The sequence below is a fragment of the Heliconius melpomene genome, chromosome 10, assembly GCF_056956725.1.
Source record: "Heliconius melpomene rosina isolate 202511_hmr_F chromosome 10, ASM5695672v1, whole genome shotgun sequence".
In the NCBI taxonomy this organism is placed as follows: Eukaryota; Metazoa; Arthropoda; class Insecta; order Lepidoptera; family Nymphalidae; genus Heliconius; species Heliconius melpomene.
The window spans coordinates 9,769,953-9,790,699 of NC_140398.1; the positions used below are offsets into that span (position 1 = coordinate 9,769,953).

Sequence of the window (20,747 nt, forward strand, 5' to 3'; positions counted from 1 at the left end):
CACTAAATGTTAATAATTTGCACTCATGTGTTTTTTTAATGAATTATATATCAAATTAAAGCTTATTTTTTTCTGAACACTATAAAACAGGGTTGCCTGGAAAATTCCTGCCGCAAACAGGGGTTGCCAGCGTTTGAAATATTTTATTCCGGTTCCGTTTGACTATGAGAATAGACGATGAAATGCGCGGTCTGCCTTATGTTTTAAAGTAAAATATTATATAATAGAAGGTCAATCTTAAAATCAATGTTTATTCTAATTGTTCACCTGTCAAATGATGATTTTAATCATATTAAGTACACGCAGAAAACTATTTAAAGATGAAATCATTCTTATTTTTCAAGTAAAATAATAATCCATTATATTGAGTCTTCGCAAAATTTATTTTATAAATAATGATATTTAGTTAAATAACCCTTTTAAAACAACTAAATTATCTAATTAAGTAAATGTTTACAAATATCGATCTACTATAAGGTATTAATTACAACATGTTTCCTTAATATAATGAGAGGTGACAATTATCGCGGATATTTTTTTTATTAATTAAGAAAATGTGGAAAATTACATTTCAATAAACAATCTCTCTCCCTCTCTTCGCCCTCTGCTTGTTTGATTTGACAACGCCGTCCGTATCCGTAGAAAGAACTATGGCGCCCATCTTTTTGGTACGAATATTTACGTTTTTGCAAAGTAAATGAAAACTATTCAACTAATAAAAACTATTAAAAAATATAGATAAAAAAATGTCGCTGGCAAGAACTTCTCCGTCTATGCTGATAGTTTTTAAGGTATTTAGGTCTGAAAGAATTGTTCTTATAATTATAATAAAGCGTAATCACTCACTAACGTCCCTAACTTAGTATAATCAAAACTGAGGCAACTCCCACGGCCACAATTGTCTACATTTTATTAAACTATATAATATTAAATATTAAAGTATACTTACGTTTTGCATTAGAAAATAATTAAAAAATACTTCTTTATATTTTTGTTTTAAAACAATGAACTTTTTGTAATACTGTAAATGATAACTGTGCATTGTGTCACTATTTAAAAAAATGTCACTGTATTTAAAATTCATTTTTTGGCGAAACAATAACATAATTTTACACTTTTGGAGAGATTCCTTGTTAAATTCTATCACATTTTCACTCCTGCCGCACAAAAAACACATCTTCATTTTCGTCAAGTAAAAACGTCTTTACTCCAAAACGAAAGGTAAGTAACTAAGTAATATGCTCAAAGCAACTCATTTGGCCATCTGCACTTACATTGCATTTAGAAACAATACATCTTCGAAAATAATTTTATTGCATTTGGTTTGCTTTGTATCGCGCCGCAAAATGTTTATCTATAGTAAAAAATAGCCAACTAATTGATATTTGCCGACTCTTGGTCATAAACCGTAAATAGCGTTTATTAGTCGGCATTACTGTCGGATTTTCTTCGAATTTATTTTGCTAACTTAGTTTTGTTTATTATAATTCTATTATATATATTTCTTTCCTATGCAAATTATTAAAAATTGCGTGAGAAAAAAATAATTGCGGCAAGCCTTGTCAAATCAAACAAGTAGAGGACGAAGAGAGAGAGTTCATTGAAATGTATTTTTCAATATAATTAATAAAAAAAATATCCGCAATAATGGTCACCCTTCATTATATTAAGGGAACATGATGTATATGTATTAATAGATTATAGTAGATCAATATTTGTAAACATTTATTTAACTAGATAATTTAATTGTTTCAAAATGGTAATTTAAATTAATAAATAAATTTAGAAAATAGATTTTGCAAAGACTCAATATTATAGATTCATTATTTTACTTTAAAAATAAGGATGATTTCTTCTGCCCCATGATCTTTAAATAGTTTTCTGCGTGTACTTAATATGATTAAAATCATCATTTAACAGGTGAACAATTAGAATAAACATTGATTTTAAGATTGACCTTCTATTATATAATATTTTACTTTAAAACATAAGGCAGACCGCGCATTTCATCGTCTATTCTCATAGTCAAACGGAACCGGAATAAAATATTTCAAACGCTGGCAACCCCTGTTTGCGGCAGGAATTTTCCAGGCAACCCTGTTTTATAGTGTTCAGAAAAAAATAAGCTTTAATTTGATATATAATTCATTAAAAAAACACATGAGTGCAAATTATTAACATTTAGTGACATGTTTAAACCAGGCAACCCTAGACTTGCGGCAGACTGAGAGCTGGCAACCCTTAATTTTCCAATTCCTTATGGAATTATCTTTCAAATGATGTGCGATTCATATAAAAAACGTATTGGTGCAATTTTCTCCAAAAACGAGTTACGAAAAAATGTAATTAAAGGTGATTGCGGCAGGATTCTTCCAGGCAACCCAGGTGTAATCTGTTCTACTAATCATGTATTATTCATTAATATAGGTTTAATTAAGAAAACTCGTATATGCAGGATTCAACGGCCGGATCCCAGGGTATTAGCTTATAAGTACTAAATGTAGTTTGTAACTTTGTTTTCTTATGCTTGTGGTGTACAATAAAGTATAAATAAATAAATAAATAAAAATATATTTGAGACTTTAGATATTTAACTTAGTGTTTCTTTAAAAACACTAAAAATATTCTAGTTTTCTTAAAATTAAGCAGCTAACGTGAAACTGTCCGTGCGACTTTCACAGGATTTAGCTATAGCATCTCTAGCTACTGTTAGTAGAGCAATAATGAATTGCAGGATGATGATAAGTATAGCTGCGATGACAATCATTATGGCTGCTGCACCTGGATTTGCCCAATCCAGTACAGGATACACGAAGGCATTTCCTAACCTGTGGAGTTATTTTTATATGTGATTTTTGGAATATTTAATTTAATATAAAATTTTGAATTTAACATTTTTGGCTTGAACATCGACAAGCCGGATGAAAATATTAATTATATATAAGCTAACTTATCGCCTACAATGAGGAACTAGATAACTGTGCTATGATGTTGATAAATAAATATTTCTTTTTCCAAAATAAATTCAATGTTCCTTGAGAAGGTTTCATTGGATGAAATCTTGGTGATTGTCAACCCGTTTGGTCTCTACAGTATTTCTTAGAGCCATACAAACATAAACACATTACTCTACTTAGCTTTCATCAGTCGAGTAAAATAATATTGCAATCAATATAAAATATATTTTTATTATATATATATAAGAATACTTACGGATCGGTCCCTCCAGCAAAATAATATATCACAGTGAATATTACATATACGATGGACAGAACTACAGTGTGGTAGAAGTGCAGCAGATTTGTAGGTTGGCGGGCTGACATAAAGAGGACTACCATTAACACACTGTTCACTGCGTGTATAAATACGTCTAATATCATATTAACAGCGAACTCCTGGTCTGTAAACAGAATAATATAATTTTATGAATCTTTCAAAAAAAAAACCGGTACCTTTACAGGATCTTCCGACTTCAAAATTATAAAATCTTTGTAAAATTATTTTTCACTTTTTAGTTCCTTGTTAGAAGTCGGTTTTTCTTTTTGTTAAAAATTAATTTATTTTATGATTTTAAGTGATGGGTAGATCTTAAAATGATGCTTCTTAAACGAGTGGTGATGGTGGTGGTAGTGGTTCTCAACGATTGGTTGTGATTGTCCTATGTAAAACGTTAAAAATTTAATTAGGTATTATTTTTGTGCAAAGTTACATTTTGGTATATTAACAAGAACATACATAAAAAGTATTCGGGCGAATTGGGAATCTCCCTTCTTTGAAGTTGGTTGAAAATGAGAATATCCTCTTTTTTGAGGTTGGTTGAAAAGAAATGCAACCATCAGGATTCTCACTTCTGACATCAATTTAAAAAGTTTTTGCTTGTAACTATTACAGTATAATCAATTTTTTACCAAAAAAAAACAAACTTTCTCAATTTTCTCCGGATTTCATAATCGAAACCTAACCAAACTTTCACCAAATTATCCTTGAAGTGTATCCTTTCAAATAAAAAAAGAATCATCAAAATCGGTTGGCGCGACATTGAGTTAATCGGCTTTAGTCGCGAGCATGCCTACTTAGACTTATGTGATTTTCTCATGGATACCATTGTCAGACATGGACCAAAAAAATGGGACCATTCGGGAAGCTATACCTTTCAAATAAAAAAACAATTATCAAAATCGGTTCACCCAGTTAAAAGTTATGAGGTAACAAACATAAAAAAAAAAAAATACAATCGAATTGATAACCTTAATCCTTTTCTTACAGAAGTCGGTTAAAAAAGGAAAAAAATCGAAAATAGAAAATTTATAGGTATTTCATAGAAAATAAATGATTACTAACTTATTTCTTCAAATTTTTTTAAGAACAGTTAATAAAGTATATAAATGAAAAAAAAAATACAGTCGAATTGATAACCTCCTTTTCTTACAGAAGTTGGTTAAAAATAGGCCATTGTGGCGTGTGTGGGTTCGATTCCTACTCGAAGGAATAATTTATTTTTATTACCCTTTTTTTTTGTCGTTTAAAAAAATATTCAAAATAGTTCTTTTACAAGGTATTATTAAATATAAATGAAATGAGCAACATAGATATAATCCTACAACGTGAGTCATTATGTGTTTTATCAGTTAATTTTATACAAATTATACACGAATTAAAATAGATTGTAGGTTACACACGAAGATAAAGAAAATGTCAGCATTTTCATTTTTTGTTACCAATTGATAAAATAATATAACATAATTAACGTACAGTGCTCCTACTCTTGACTTTAATTCAATAACATTAAGGTTTTTGTAATATAGTGCTAGTTTTGTAGTGTTTTTTTTATGTTTAAAATTACAGTTGGAATCCGCTCAGTATGTAACTTAAAAGTGAAGAACGGAAATGCCTTACGGCAACGTAGTGTTTTCACACTAGGTTGATGGGTTTGGATGGTTGACATCTCTTTGTCACTGAAATGTAAATAAAAGTGCCGTGTGTGGATTAATATCTTTAACATATCTAAACATATATCACTTATGCGTAATGTCTGTATCACGAATAGTTTTTGCCTAAATCATTTCCTTACACGTACAAAAATAATCAGTGGGTAATCAGTTATTTATATTTTTTTATCATCTTTCCTTAGATTTAATAACTACTAACAACCAAATAATGTAATATTACAAGCAAGAAAAATAATTCAAAAATCACTTACTTGCACCAGCTAAAAATATCCAGTAAAATATTGTTATGAAAAATGCTAGATTGATTGCTATTGAGTATATAGTCCAGTAACATTTTATATACCACGGCAGGCCAAAAGCAGCGTCTGGAGAAATAAATAGGAAAATTTTAAATCCTTAAAAAAATGTTTTAAACACAGTTATTATCAATGACAAACAGATCGTTTTATGAATTATAGATGGTATACGTATTATGTGTAACCTTTCAGGACTAGCCTGTAAAAATTAAATAATTGTAATTTAATTAATAATATCGACTGAAATGATAATTTAAGTAAATTGAACAATTATCTTTGATATGTAGACATTATATTGTAAGTTGTATAAATAATAAAATTTTATTGGACAAATCCCTTTTGAGATAAAATAAACGCTTAATCGCATATTTCATTTAGCATTAATATTATCATTGTAATGAATTCAAACAGTTATACAAGGAAAATACATTTTACAATATTTATTATTAAAAAAAACCGTTTAAAAAGAACATAGATTTGAACGAAACCAATATTACGAGAGCTCTCTGAGTATTATTAAAACATTTTTTTAAAAATATGTGTATTTATATATTATTCTATATTTTTTCTTACCTATAGGTCCTTTGTAGTACGCTCTCGCTGATATTCCAAAAGCAAAACCACTAGCCAGAGTAATAAAAATTAATCCCCAGTGGGTCATATATATAGGCCAAAAGGCCGCTGACACATATATTGCAGTGAGAGTGAAAGATGCTAATAATATACCAATACAGCCAAAGAGAAGTATTCCTCGCAAGAACAGTAAGGGTAGAGGAGATCTGTTCCTTTGGAAAGCGCTTATATAAAAATCCGACGCATCTTCATAATCTAAAGTGAACATTTGAAGTTGAAATTGTTGTTTGAAATATTTTTTTATTGCACCCATTTTCACAATTTTTGTAAGTCGTTAAGTTATTTTAAAAGTACGCGCCACTAAACTTCACTACCGTTTCGCTCTGCGCGCGACTCGTCTAAAACTACCTCGTCCAAACTCCAAAACGTCTCTACTTTATCACAGATAAGATTTGCGATCGATTTGATAATACTGTGAGTATTAGTCAGTTTCAGCTACATCACATAGATTTTGCTATAAATTGATTGTTAGGATTAGAAGTCTCTCTCTCTCTCTCTCTCTCTCTCTCTCTCTCTCTCTCTCTCTCTCTCTCTTATATACCTAACAATATTAGGACAATTTTAACTGAGTAGTTAAGTATTTATAAGATGGTTGTGACTTTGTTTTAAAAAATTAAAAAAGTTTACACGAAAAATATTCTACTATTATTACAATGTATGTGCTATGTTGTGGATGAAAATGTACTTTACAAATAAAATATTATATTTTGCAAACGACATTTTAATTATACTTAAGACTATCGAATCGCTCGCGGCTTCGACCGCTCCATCTATATGAATTTTTATTTTATATTTAGTGTATTTAGGGGAAATTGGTCGTTTAGTTTAGTATACACACAATAAATTGTAATTTAAACCATGAATAATGTATTAAATTCACAGTGCTAATAATAGATAAGTAAGTAGTACTGTTTCATTGAATGTGTCAATTTCCCAAAGAATGTTGACTTTATACGAATGAATATTCAATACAAATGAATATTAACAATATTGCATATTGCCCCGTATGTAGGTAGGAAACACACTACTCACACACGACACAAACACCGTCGTCGACGGAATCGACGACGAAGTCCAGCTTATTCAACGGCTCGATCGCGTCTCGGCGCGGTCGGGCCCAGCGGTTAGGGACCGTTAGCTCCCTTAGAGTAGTCTAATTTGTCCCCAGTCGCGACTTCATGTCGCGGCTGGTTTGCTTAGCGTAGGTGAAATCCCAGTCCGCTCGACGGCCGCAAGCCGAGGTTCGAGTCCCGCAGGGGGCGCCCTTACAGTCGTCGACTTCCTCACAGGCAGCCACTTAGTGCTTGCATTTCTTCAGGGACAGAGTACCCTCTTCCCTACCCAACCGGTGTCGCTGTAAAAGCCAATAGGGCTAACAGCATTATCCACATGTTCGAAAAAAAAAAAAAAAATATTGCATATTATTGTTACTGTTGTTCTTCACTATTAACAGAATTGTAAGAAGGCTCAAAGTTTACTTAGTATTTATTTAATAAGGCAAATAAAACAGACACACATTTAGCATTGTTATATATTTAGTAATCAAATATGATGGTACATGTATATGATTATATTTGTATATATTGCCGAATCGTCTTTATAAATTTAAGATATAGTCCTTTTACTCCCTTTATGTATTTAAAATGGTTGTGTATTAATTTATTGTATACTATTTTTATATATTTTAAATTATAATTGTCACAATTAGCTTTTACAGCCATATTAACAATGTAATGTATAGGAGTTCCAAAATATGAGATCGTGAAATATTTATTTATGTTACATGTTTTAAAAGGACGACAAGTTAAACATTTTACTCGCAAATTACATAAAATAACATTAATTAATATTGAAATAATAAACGTTAAAATTATTCTTTGGATATGGTACTTGATCTTGGATTCATATAACTTATTTGCTTTTTTTACTAAACATGTAGTTACAATTATTGCTTAAATAACTTATGTATAACATAAATAAATAATAGTCCTTAAATTGCCTTGGCAATTCTTTTAGTGAATACAATAAAATAGTTTAAAAATAAACATCACAGATCTTATTTTAATACAAATTTAAGTACAATCTTAGCTAAATAATCTTTATCTAATAATAATAAACTTAAGATAAAAATCTCACTATGAAACCAACCAACTATCGGCCTACCCACATCTGCCTTACTAAATAATTATATTTACTACTTAATGTCTTTTGGAAAACGGTATCCAGTTGTGCATTAACTTCTTACGTAAGGTTTCGATAAAGTTCATTGTCGATAGGTGCGTAAATTGTCTATACCAGATTACTATTCAAGGGTATATTATGTACTACTTTCACAATTTTATTACGGGAATTTAATTCATTTGGCACAAATTGATATTTTTAAATATGAAATTTAGGGCTTTTTGGATATAAATGACTTTTTTTAAACATAATTTCAGTTCTTAATCTCCAAAATATAAATACTATACAGTGTTGAGCCCCTGATACTTAATATTCGTATTAAAATATTTTGTTTCCATCATCCCATTTTATTTTCTTGATAAACGCAAAGCAATTTAAGTGAATAGATATATTTTCTTGGATGAATTATTAAAAAAACGATCATATTAATTGATTTGTGTTGGTACATCAAGGCCATGACTTTTCCTAACGTATAGAACAATTTATTTAATCATTTGTTGTGATAGTCTTGAACGTAAGTCTATTATCATAAATAATTTGGCAGCACACACTCATGTTTCTCTAATAAGTTAATGTCTATTCTATAATTACATTGCACTGTGTTCGTTATTAATAACATATGCGCTTTTGACGTCAATTTGATTTATTTTATATTATCCGTAACCTTTAATATCCATACACCTATGTTTGTATAGTATTCTTAATGATTAGTTTATGCTTCGAAGGCGTCGTTGTACTCTCCGCTTTTGTCTATGGAGCATTTTCTGATTATAAAATCACGTAGAGAGGCCACCAATACTGTGATTATATGCATCAGTGCGAGGAAGAGTGCTGTAAGTGTGACAACTACCAATGTTTGCAATGGTTTAGACCAATCGATGACCGGGTAGATGAAAGCGTTGCCCCAACTGAAAGATACAAAAATACGAATTATAATTAAAAGTGTTATTAATATTTTTAGGGTTATTAACATATTTTGCAGAAAATTACAGCTCCATGTAATATATAATTGGATTTGGCCATTTAAAATATTCCGTTTAAATGAATATCAAAGATAATAAGGCTTAAACCGTAATAACTTGAAATATTACTTAATGAACTTTAAATATTTCTACGTCAAAACAGAATATTTTAAATTGGAAAGATATTTTTTTATTGCTATTGTTTCAAATATTTTTGTAGGGTACCCAGGCTTATCATATGGATTTTCGGTTTCTTTTGTTTCGGATTTTGCTTCGTTGATTTACACGTTTTTCCAAAACTATTGCTACTTATCTGATTTATTATGCAAGGAATGATATAATAGTTTGTCCATACTCTATCATAACAGTCAATGACTCTAATATTAGTATTCACAGTGACAACTGACTTATCTAACTCATCATTTTGATTATAGTGGTTGCCTTGGCTTAAGGATAATAATGTTTCTAACAAAGAAGAAGGCCACGTCATTAGAATAATTATTATTTGAAAAATATTTTTTTAATATATAATTTGACCTGCTTAGGTGTTTAAGTTTGAAAAACGTTCTCTTACATTCCAAAAACGTTCGTACTTTAAATTTGAAATGGCTATTTTTTTGTATCAGGCACCAAACAAGATATCAACCTAGTAATTCAATACAAACTGTAAGTACACTAACATGCAAATGTAACAAGGTCTGTACTCTACGTCAAAAGTTGTCAAGTCAAATTTAGAGCTGGAATTTTATTCTGAGTGAACACAGAACTCAGAACCTTTGTCGGTGGATTCGAGAACGACACATTACTTAACATTTAACTTGGCTCTCATTTCACATTTATGTTTTTAATGGGATATTACATACCATATTATGGTAAATAAATGATCATATTTAATTACAATTAAGTTATATATAATTATTTTTATATATAATTCAGTATTTTTCCTATTAAATATGTTGAAAATAACAATAATATTTGGTTTCTAAACTTATCGCAGAATGGAATATTTCTATACTATGTGGTAACTTCCTAAGATTTATATAGGCCTTTGTTTCGGCACGAATTCTAATTGTGAGTACAATATGTATACGTAATATTGCGTAGGACTATTGAAACTATCTATCGAATTGTGGTTTTTTTTTGCTTTTATTAGGCGGTACGGAGCGGATTTTTATTGTTACCCTTTTTTATATTTTTCGATAATTTTAAATGCATATTAAAACATTTAAATTTTAACCTTTAATCGGTGTCAATACAATATCAAACTACTAAGTCTGATTGTTTTACTTGGCACCGACTTCAAAATTATACAATCTTTCTTTAATTTTTTTTAACAAAATCAAATTAGTTTTGCTTTATGTTGAGTAAATTTATTTTAAACTTTTTATTTTATTGATTGAAGTCGGTTAGTTTTTTGTTAAAAAAAAATAATAATTACAAAATATTAATTACTTATCATGGCGATCTTAGTAGTAGATAAGAAAAATAATAAAAAAAATTCTATGATGTTTTGTTTAAAATAAAACTAGAAAAACTTCGCTAGTGGTAGAAAACATTGATTTACTTCCGTAACCGGAATAATCGGTCTAATTGCCCTATTAAGTGTTTATAATAATTTAGACTATGATTGCTGTGATGACCCTACAACGCTCTTCCATGGAAAAGGTCAATGACAAACTACTATAATTAATTCAAAGTTTCAAATATGCAATTTATAACTATTTTGCAATTTCTTCAACAGTCTTGATATAACCGATTAGAATCATTATACTAAGGTCAGGTATTTGTAAAATTATTTGTATTATGGAACGTATTTTTTTTATTAGATAAACTATTTTCTGTTCATTATAATGCGAAATACGTTTCCACAGTTACGCTCAACTAAAGATAAAATTGTAACTTGTCGTTGTAAATATGTACGTTAGCCTATTCAAAAGGTCTTTGTAAATATGCGCAAGAGTCTCTCAACTTAAACACCAATAAGGTGTCTGTTTATTGTCAAAATAACTACGAATGTGTAAACAGTAGATACTAAAATATTGTGTCTATATCGAGTGACATTGAGAAAATGATGTGTGCATTTAAATTTTAAAGATAAATTAAGATTTATCAGCTTTACCTTAAAGTTGACTAATGAAGTGTTAAAAATGTATTTTTTCAGTGTATAGATGTCCATTGCAGTGGTATATTTCAAAATATATCTAATAGTTAATAATTACTATTAATTTATATTTATATTTCAAAAGTTAAGACTAACACTATGCAGTGTCAAGACACTTCGCTCTCCACTTTCCGCCGAATTCTGGAGGCAGTGCGTGTGGAGTGGCTGTACTCAACGCCGCGCTGTAATAGTTAGGAAAAGAAAATATAAAATTTTTCATTTCCTTGAATGGGAATCAGACCCACAACTACTAATACTACTAGCCCTTGTGCTGGCCTCTTTGACCATTTATGCTATCATCATCATTCATCTATCATTTACGCTTATTATATAATATTTTGTCTGTCTGGATGTGTATCCAATTGTGTAGTTCACAAGTACGATTCACAAATCCCATAAACGGATTAACGCGGACATGGAGAACGGTGTAAATTATATAACCTATCTATAATTCTCTCTGCTTTATAATATTGTAAAGGTGTTTACATATCCTAAAAAAATAAAATAGAAAAGATAAAGTATGTTACTTTAATCTGGTTCAAATCTTAGTTCATATAATTTTGTTTGACCGGTGATTTGCATTAGTGTAACTCTATTTCTTTTATTTAACACAATATCTGAATTTTAGGTATAATTTGTTATAGGTTTTAGAATACTTTTATTAGAATAGAAAGTAATTTAGTTTGCATTTTTTAAGTTAATTTTATACGTATCGTGTATGTATCTAGAGGTATATTGACATTGACCCGAAATGCTCGCTACAAAATGTCAATTGGTCAGTAAATATGAAATTAATTCTATTCAATATTTTATTATATATATTTACTGCAATTTATTAATTAATAATTTTGTATTTATTTCGTGACTGATTGATCAATTTTCATTAACGTGGTTAAATTATCAATTTTAATTATCAACGTACCTATATTCTTATATCACAAATTAAAGTAAATTAATAAATTTAAGTTACTTTTTATAAAAAATACATGTTTAGTCGTCTACGCCTGCACTTGAACAATTTCATTTTTTAACGAGGACGATGTTTTGTCATTCTAATTTCGATATATTAATCGATCTCGATATATAAATCGATATAAGTATAAAGTTTGTGGTCAAGGGTTATTATGAAAAATAGAATGGAAATATTTTCAAATAAGCATTTGAGTTACTTTAGAGCAACATCAAGGAAAATTCCAGAATTAAATTGACATTAAAAATAAACAACATAAAATGTTTCGGGTATAACAATGTAGAGAAATATTTACTGATAGAAAAAACTTTAATAAATATTAAAGAAAAAAAGAATTAATTTTATTTATACGTACGGGTCGTGTCCTCCAGCAATAAAATATGCCACGGTGAACAGCAAATACGCCAGCGAGAAATAAAGAGGCTGCATGATGTGGAGCAGTCGGCTGGGATGCACCGAAAAAATAAGTTCTATGAACATCAGCCCGGAGTTCATACCGTGCAGCATGATGTCCAAAATTGGATTTGGTGCGTAATTCATCTTCTTTCCAGCTGCACCTAAAGTGAATATTTAAACTAATAAATAATTATTTATTTGACGTTGACCATCGTAATATATATCGATAGACCTTATGTTATACATGACGACATATTACTGTATAACGGTATATTTGAGAATATTACAAAATTATTTAATAAAAATATTAATATTAAATATATTTTTACATTTTTTATGTTTGTGTAATATAAATGTCAAATAATAAAAAATGTCCATATTATATTTTGGAAAAAAATAAAAACTTGCTTGTGATATGTCATGGTAATTGTGATTTTTTAATTAATTCAAATTACTCACGAGCTCTCAGTACTGCCCAATAAAACAACGTGATGAGGAAAGCGACTGGAACAGTGATATTGTACAGTACCCAGTACGTTTTAACGTACCAAGGTAGACCTTGTGAAGTATCTGTAATAGAATTTTTTTTTATCAATTTTTTTTCTTTTATTTAGATATTTTAAAAAGCGACTTAACTTTTTTTTTTGTATAATAGATAGATAATAAGTTTAATTATAATTTATAACATATATAGTCGATTAAAAATTTACAATTCTCAAAGATGTTTCAAATTCGGCCTTGGCTTGACCTTATAAAACAGCTATTTACCTAATAGTTGTCATCATAACGTAGAAATGTAAATATTCCATTCGAGATTCTTTGTTTATATTTAAATGTATACATTTAATCGAACGCTTTTACAACTTACCATTACTCGTTGTTGCGTAATTAATACGAGTTAATATTCTGCAAGGTCAACGAACCTGTTATTTATAAATATGGTTATGAAACCATAAGCAACAATTATTATAAAACTAACGTACGTTCTTTATAAAAATTACCATTGAGGAACCTATCAAAGCGTTCATAATCCTTTTACTGTAATATACATATGTATGTACATTACAGACACCAGCTTGTTTATTTTATCATATAAATTGTAAAGTATTAAGAGCTGCCATTTTAAAACTAGTCAAGGATGACTTGTTCACTATTATAGTATCGAAACACGGTCTTGTTAATTCATCTTAATTAATTTAAATGTACTTTAATGAGTAAAAGTTTTAAAACAAGTCTATACTAATAAGTTATATATTATGCAGTATTAATATAATAATACCTAACACAGGTATGTAAAATGACATAATATTCATAATGAATAATTTGTTTATTAAAGAAAATAATTGTAACAAGGAATTTTGCTGGGTGGGTAATATGTAATTCTCCTCACGCATGATGACATCTGTCTTCCGCCGACATTCGAACTGACCGTACGCAAGGACAAAGCCTTACCTTGCTCGACTACAGGAGTAAAAAAATACATTTCGTCTTAAAATAATATTTTACAATACAATATAGGCAATTCTTTTTAACTTATATACAAAAATATATTTTTTTTTATATATAAGTCATTTTTAAACTGGTTAACTTATACTTTCAAGCTAGTAAGGAAATTATAAAATTGTTAATTTATAGTATTATTCTATATATAAGTATTATTTAAAAAAAACATAAACACAAACTACTTACACGAATTCTTTACATATCACTAATTAAGGATAAATTTTACGTCTTCCGTATTTAACATACTATTATGTATGTAGGGTATCAATTTATGTCACTCCTTTCCTTATCTCTACAATTGTTATCTATTAAGAAAAATTGAGTATTTTTCTAATTAGACCAAAAAATAATTTTATTTCAAACTAGCATAAGCCCGCGGTTTCGCATGCGTCGTTCAGCGGTTTGGACTCTGCCTAAATATATTTTAAAAACTCCAACCTACACAAACATACTTCCTGTGGAGGAATTTGATCATAATTTACAACTTTTTAAAAATATTCTTATTTTAGATATTACCTAAACAATAGTGAACTCAACGAAAATAATATATCAATAGGCATATTTCAGTGATTAATTTTTGTACATTTCCCCATTTTATTAAAGTTACAAACGCACAAAACATTTAAAAAATAGAACTTATTACTATACATTGCTATGTGTTTAAATGCAATTCTAAACTCAATACATGTTTAAGTCTGGTAATTATTTACATAGAGCGGATACAGTTTATAATTCGCTTATCAATTCAAATTATTAAAAATATTAAACGGGATGTTTCGTAATTTTTTTTTAGTAATACCTTCTCGTGTGTATATTTAAATTATCGACACTATTTCATGGTCAACGAGGCTTTATTTTGATTAAAATAAGCGCTAAATATTTCGATGATGCAACGTGTAAATATTTATGTAGAACATTAATTAAACAAATATCAATGTTGTTAAAGTAGCTGACCTAACGCATCTTCACGAATTTCCCGCTTTTAAAAATATCTAGACATAAGCCAAAACAATTTAACATTTTTGCTCATTTGAAAATTTCGCATGCTGAGTTACAGATCCAACTTTATCCCATTTTTGTTATCTAGATTGATAAAACTCTCACATATATTGTAAATTTACATTAGGTATACAAATATATTCCAATTACATACTACAGCCTTTATAGTACGGCGTTGAACTAGAATTATTATTAATTCTATTATTAATTGATATTAAATATATTTTTGTTTTATACATACTTATAAAAAAACATTTGCACCCTTTAAAATGGTTTTATTTATTTTTATATTAAAATTAGTATTTTTGTTTGCAGGGCACTGGGTTTTCGTTACGTAATTCTTACGTAAAAATATAGAAAAGTAAATGATTAGACAATACTAATGTATAATTAATTTTATCAATATACGTAGATAAGTACCGAGTCTGGGATAAGTAATGTGCCAATGCATTTTGCGACACGAATGGGAGCAAGCTGGTGCTATTTGTGTGCTGCTAGATTGTTGCGATGTCAGACTTTACCCACGTGCTCTTTCTTCGCATCACAGCGTGAGCCAACGATAAATTTAGAGATATTTTTTATATTATGGCTTATTTTAGTTTTTTTTCCCTAGTGTTAACACACTTCTTAATTTTTAATATTTTATTTTTATGTTCGATTTAATAAAGGTGAACGATAAAGTTGGCACTATCACTGCACGAGAGTGGTAGACGCAATGTTGTTCTTGATGATATAAAGGAACTAAATTTTGAACTTGTAAGCTAATATTTTTAACTTAAATGACACATCGTACGAGAGTTATTATGAGGATGCAGTGTCCAGAGTACAAGAAGTGATTTCACAAGTTCAGCTTAAGCTTCGCGAACTCTATTTCTATTTCTATTGTATAAAAAAAGTAAAAGTGTAAAAACGTAAAATTTATGGAAGAGTTTCAATTTGTTATGATTTCAGCGAGCGGAAAGAGCGGGGGTTGGTGAGTGAAGTTACCAGGTCGAAGCCCCCTAGTTATACATCCCTAATTAGTAGATATCAGGTAAATAAGTTGTAGTATCAAGTGACTTACCGGACGGATGACCACGAATATTCCTGATTGCGACCACGATTCCAAAAAGAGACTCCAGGAAAATTAGAATTAAGCCCCAGTGAGTCATGTACAGTAAAAATTTTTCTCGAGGTCCCCAAAAATGTGCAGTAGACCAGGAAATTATGACAATGGCCCACAGGAAAATTGGTATCCTCCAAATAAGAGGTGACAGTCCAGCGTGCCAAGACCTCCCAAAAAGTTCAGCCGGTTCGTTCTCTTGCTTAAGAGCCGCCGTACAACAAGAATAGCAGTTAGCGGGAGCTTCCTCCTTCCAATTCTTTACTTTCGACATGTCTAAAATTTTTCTCGTAATATATTTCAATAAAGTAAAAATGAACCGTTTTACGTCTTGACAATTAGATATGGGGCTCTGTTTCCTTGGGAATACTGTGAATTCTGTGAACAAATTACATGACGTTTTTATTTCATAAATCTCATGGGAATCTAATCTACGCACCACAAACCAATTACAGTCTTGTAGAGCACAATGACAGCATCTACGCAACCTTCACCCAAAAAAAAATGAATTCGGCTAACTTGAATATATTGTGTCTACTGTCTATGTATGAATGGCCGTGAGAAATGATTTAACGTATCACCGCGACGTCTAAGGCACGATATCAGCGTCTTATACATTTGTAATATTCCATCTCATAAATAACAATTATTTTTAATTGCTATTAGGAGCAGAAATATGTAGAGTCAAGAAGATTTGGACACTCAAAATGTTATGAATGTTATCCCTAAATATTGATAAAGTATAAATTAATTTTACAATTCATTATATATCTAGTATCTATCAATATCAAAAACAGAGACATTGGTTCGATTGTTTATTTGATAATAATTTACATAATGATTTGTTTTTTTACCAGTAGAATTGAAAACTTCCGCCAAATCCTACAGGAACTATAATTTGAATTCTAAAAGATCACTAACAACGGCGACATACAGACGACTACCGGTATTGATCTCTTGCCTCTTATCTGGAACACGGTCTAGCTAAAACGACGAATTTTATGATATAATCATACATACTTTTCAAGTAATAACTATGTTATTAAAATATATGCTTATTAACGTTGTATATATATATAAAGCGTATTGCAGGCAGGTACTTACTTTCATGTTCAACGTGTATCATCGATGTATTAATTAAATTGTACATATACGTGGACTTTGTCCATATATCAACTATGATTGTACTACTATATATATATGTATGTGTATATATGTATTGTACATCATTTAAGTTATAGTTGAAAAAAGAACAAAGTGCAAGAGATGCCAAATATTTACTAAACAAGGTACATAATAACACGTTTGCCTTATTTAGGATGTCCGCTCGAATAAATGGAAGCGGTTATTGCATACGATTATAGTGATAACATTTATTTATAATACTTTTCATCGGTATTCCTTTATTAGACTGCGTGTTATTGAATCAGTCTCTCATTAGTTTCACGGCTTGTAGAAATCGAGGAAAAGATATTTCTATTGCAAGGATGCGCGGTGCAATACGGTCTTGTTATTAATTTAAAAATAAAATTAGTTCTTAAAAATTAACTCTTGAAATGATGTTTTTAACAGAGCCATTTGCTTATCACGATTATTTGGGTTTTAATTTTAATTGCTCTTAGGTATAGACTAAACAGACCGATAAACTTGGGTTTTATAATGTCAAAAATTCTAATATATGATAATTACTATAAAGGTTAAATATGGTGTGCTCATTGTGCATGAAAATGTTTATATGTAATTTATTTTACTTTAACCTGAACTCTATATTTACTTTAACCTGAAGTCTAATCTGGAAATTGCTTTGTTAGCGTTTGCTGGAAACTGAAACCATGAAAATTCATGCTTATTTATTCATTTTAAATACAAATAATTATTTGTAATAATTTCGTTCCAATACAATTTATGTTTAAATAAAACAGGATTCACATAAGACATTAAAAATTCAAGGATTTCAACAAAGCTTATAAGCGCTGGTATTAAAAATTAATTTATTAAGGATATATATAAAAATATTATCGGTGCCATCATTTTAAATACCAAAATAGTATTTTAAATGCATAATGCATACTAGGTATAAAATGTCAGATTTATTATATTAGTGTCCAAGTATGCTACTTATGTTAATACGAAATAAATATTCATAAGTATAGAATTAATTTATTTAAATTATTATTCTTACTGAGACAAACTACTTTGTTTATTAAGGTACCTATTGTGCACAATTGCACACATATTTTTAAATAGAAACATACATTAAACAAAAAGTAGTAACGTTTAAAAACAAAAAAATAATTTATTACTTTTTTTTTCGTGGAAATATTACGCAGATGGAGATTCTAATTTTAAATGCTTTTGTATGTATTTAAATATAATTATACAAACCAAATCATCCAAGCATTATAAAAATAATGTCGAACTTTTAAATAAAAAAAATAAGTAAATAAAAATAAGTAAATGTATAGTTTTAATCTTAATTATATAGTCCACATATACATTCGTTTTTTATTTATAATTTAGTAAAATGTAATAAGAATTATAATTAATTAGTAGGAAATTTTCCGGTAAATAAACAATTAATTAGTTCGTCATTTGTCAAGAAGCTTAAAAAAGGAAAAAGGCGGTAGTAACAAAAAAATTAATATAAGAAATAAGATTATTTAAAAATAAAAATACAAGAAATAAATTATGCTTACCATTTTATAATACGAAATAGCTGTATAAGAGTTATTATTACCACATACACTTTAATTGAAAATTTAACTACATTATTTTTATATATAATATTTTTGTTCAATTAATTTATTATCGATGTTTTCGGTTAATAAAAAAAACATATGCGCCGCGCCGTGCGCACTTTAGCGCAAGAGAGCGACTGACTTACACTCGATATATCGATGCAAAGATCTAGTAGATGAGCCGTAAGCGCAGGGCTGCCAATTAAATAATAACAATTGGTTACTAACAGAAACATAAATATAAATATATCAATATATATAAAGTTCTTCGCTCTATGAATAGAATCAACATTAATTTTTCACAACATTTTAAGAAATTGAAAGTGATTAAGTATTATAGAATAGAAAACTGGTTTGATCGTATAGCATCCGATATTAGTTTGCTTCTAACCATACACCACAGTTTTTGCAAAACAAATATATATATATATATATATATTAATAGTTAAATAATAAAAAAAAATATATTAAGTAAGTTTAAGTAAAATTTACTAAACTTAAGTAAAATTAAGAATTATATTGCCCTTAAGTAAAATACGATTTATAAATGTTATTATATTAAATTGGTGTGATTCGCAAATAAATAATTTTAGTATTGTTTTTTTTATGAAATTTTATTTACTTTTATAAAAAACAATATTAGAAGATTATTATTATTGTTTCAAAAGCTACACAAATAAAATCTGATCCAAAATAGGTCGGTCACATTGCTAGTAATTGAAATTAAAAAAATAATATATAGCGCTGAGATCGCAGGAACATTAGTAATTTTAATTATACAAGTATAAGATTGTCTTGTGTCAGGCAAACTTAATAAAAAAAGGATATACATATTTTTTTACAACAAGACATAGTAGCGTGGCTCTAGTGCCTTAAGCTCATAAATCGCTATTTTTATTAAAAATAATGGGTATGTTATAATTAAGTTCAAGGAGCAGTCACGGTTCGTATAAAATAATACCAGCCCTGATTAAAACGTGCGTGTGCGCCGTCTACTATTTTTCAAGGTCCGAGAAGAAAATCTGTCTTCACGCACCGCCAGTCATTCCGATGCCTTCTAATATCGTTCCTGCATATGTATTATATAGAGTATTCCAGCGCAGCAAAACCTTAATATGTTTCTATACTATGGAACATTATAATTATAATATAGCTACTAATTTGAAATAAATAATATAATTTTATATCCAATCAGGCTAAATAAAATTCACATTCTTAAAAAAATTAAACATGTGTTTATTTAATTTCGGTAGGTGTCAATTCACGGGGTGGAAAATAAAAGCTCACTCAAAAAATAAACCATTTTTTTAACAATAAAAAAAAAACTTTATAGTAAGAAGCTTATAAAAAGCCATGTTTAATTTCATATTGGCGTTGAAGTTGAACGCTACTAACGCTATAACTCGTGGCGAAGGGGCACAGACTGGTGTGACTGTAAAACCAACTGGTTGTCGGTTCGAATGTTACTCGAGGAGATGAAATATTTATTTAAATTTATATTTCCATTTCTTCGCTCTGATGTCGCGAGGCAAAATGCGGCATCCAGTTCTGTCATTCAACACGCAATGCCCCCAGAATTCGGCACAAAGTGGAAATGGAATGTCTTAACACTAGGTTCCCTCTGCCTACTCTGATATGTGTAGAGTTTTTTTTTTAAACACTCCTACTTACTCCCTGGAGTGCCCCTGCGATTTTATACAGGCGACACAACAGTTTAATGATTATATTAGCGACTATAACAATAGTAATATAGTAATAGTATATATAAAAACATACATAAATTTAATAATATATAAAATAATAAATAAATAAATAAAAACTAATAATAATATAAACATAATAATAATAATATAATAT

The 20,747-nt window shown here is 29.0% G+C and overlaps 2 protein-coding genes across 4 annotated transcripts; both read right to left on the minus strand.

The window, feature by feature from the left end:
* Positions 1–2,524: 2,524 nt before the first annotated feature.
* LOC146535517 (uncharacterized) lies at positions 2,525–6,256 on the minus strand. The gene is made up of 4 exons (XM_085191766.1): positions 5,819–6,256; positions 5,201–5,314; positions 3,214–3,400; positions 2,525–2,828 (listed from the first exon to the last, which is right to left on the minus strand). The coding sequence occupies exons 1-4, from the start codon at positions 6,129–6,131 to the stop codon at positions 2,642–2,644; spliced, it is 801 nt and encodes a 266-aa protein (XP_085047892.1). The 5' UTR covers positions 6,132–6,256; the 3' UTR covers positions 2,525–2,641.
* A 1,139-nt stretch (positions 6,257–7,395) lies between these two features.
* LOC146535518 (protein rolling stone-like) lies at positions 7,396–19,046 on the minus strand. Of its 3 annotated transcripts, XM_085191437.1 has the most exons (6): positions 18,849–19,046; positions 17,927–17,976; positions 16,114–16,530; positions 13,008–13,118; positions 12,508–12,709; positions 7,396–8,967 (listed from the first exon to the last, which is right to left on the minus strand). In XM_085191437.1, the coding sequence occupies exons 3-6, from the start codon at positions 16,424–16,426 to the stop codon at positions 8,772–8,774; spliced, it is 822 nt and encodes a 273-aa protein (XP_085047563.1). In that variant the 5' UTR covers positions 16,427–16,530; positions 17,927–17,976; positions 18,849–19,046; the 3' UTR covers positions 7,396–8,771. The 3 variants fall into 3 exon arrangements, with proteins under 3 accessions (XP_085047563.1, XP_085047562.1, XP_085047564.1); XM_085191436.1 differs by lacking the exon at positions 17,927–17,976 and having other exon boundaries at positions 18,849–19,045; XM_085191438.1 differs by lacking the exons at positions 17,927–17,976; positions 18,849–19,046 and adding an exon at positions 17,007–17,136.
* Positions 19,047–20,747: the final 1,701 nt, after the last annotated feature.

Bases quoted from the DNA above. Each gene is read 5' to 3' on its own strand.
- LOC146535517 (XM_085191766.1), bottom strand. From the start codon at position 6,131: ATGGGTGCAATAAAAAAATATTTCAAACAACAATTTCAACTTCAAATG. The intron at 3,401-5,200 runs GTAAGTGATTTT...TTCTGTTTACAG, and splicing joins GATATTTTTAGCTGGTGCAA to ACCAGGAGTTCGCTGTTAAT. The intron at 2,829-3,213 runs GTAAGTATTCTT...ATAACTCCACAG, and splicing joins TTTGCTGGAGGGACCGATCC to GTTAGGAAATGCCTTCGTGT.
- LOC146535518 (XM_085191437.1), bottom strand. From the start codon at position 16,426: ATGTCGAAAGTAAAGAATTGGAAGGAGGAAGCTCCCGCTAACTGCTAT. The intron at 13,119-16,113 runs GTAAGTCACTTG...ATTCTATTACAG, and splicing joins TATTCGTGGTCATCCGTCCG to ATACTTCACAAGGTCTACCT. The intron at 12,710-13,007 runs GTGAGTAATTTG...TATTCACTTTAG, and splicing joins TTGGGCAGTACTGAGAGCTC to GTGCAGCTGGAAAGAAGATG.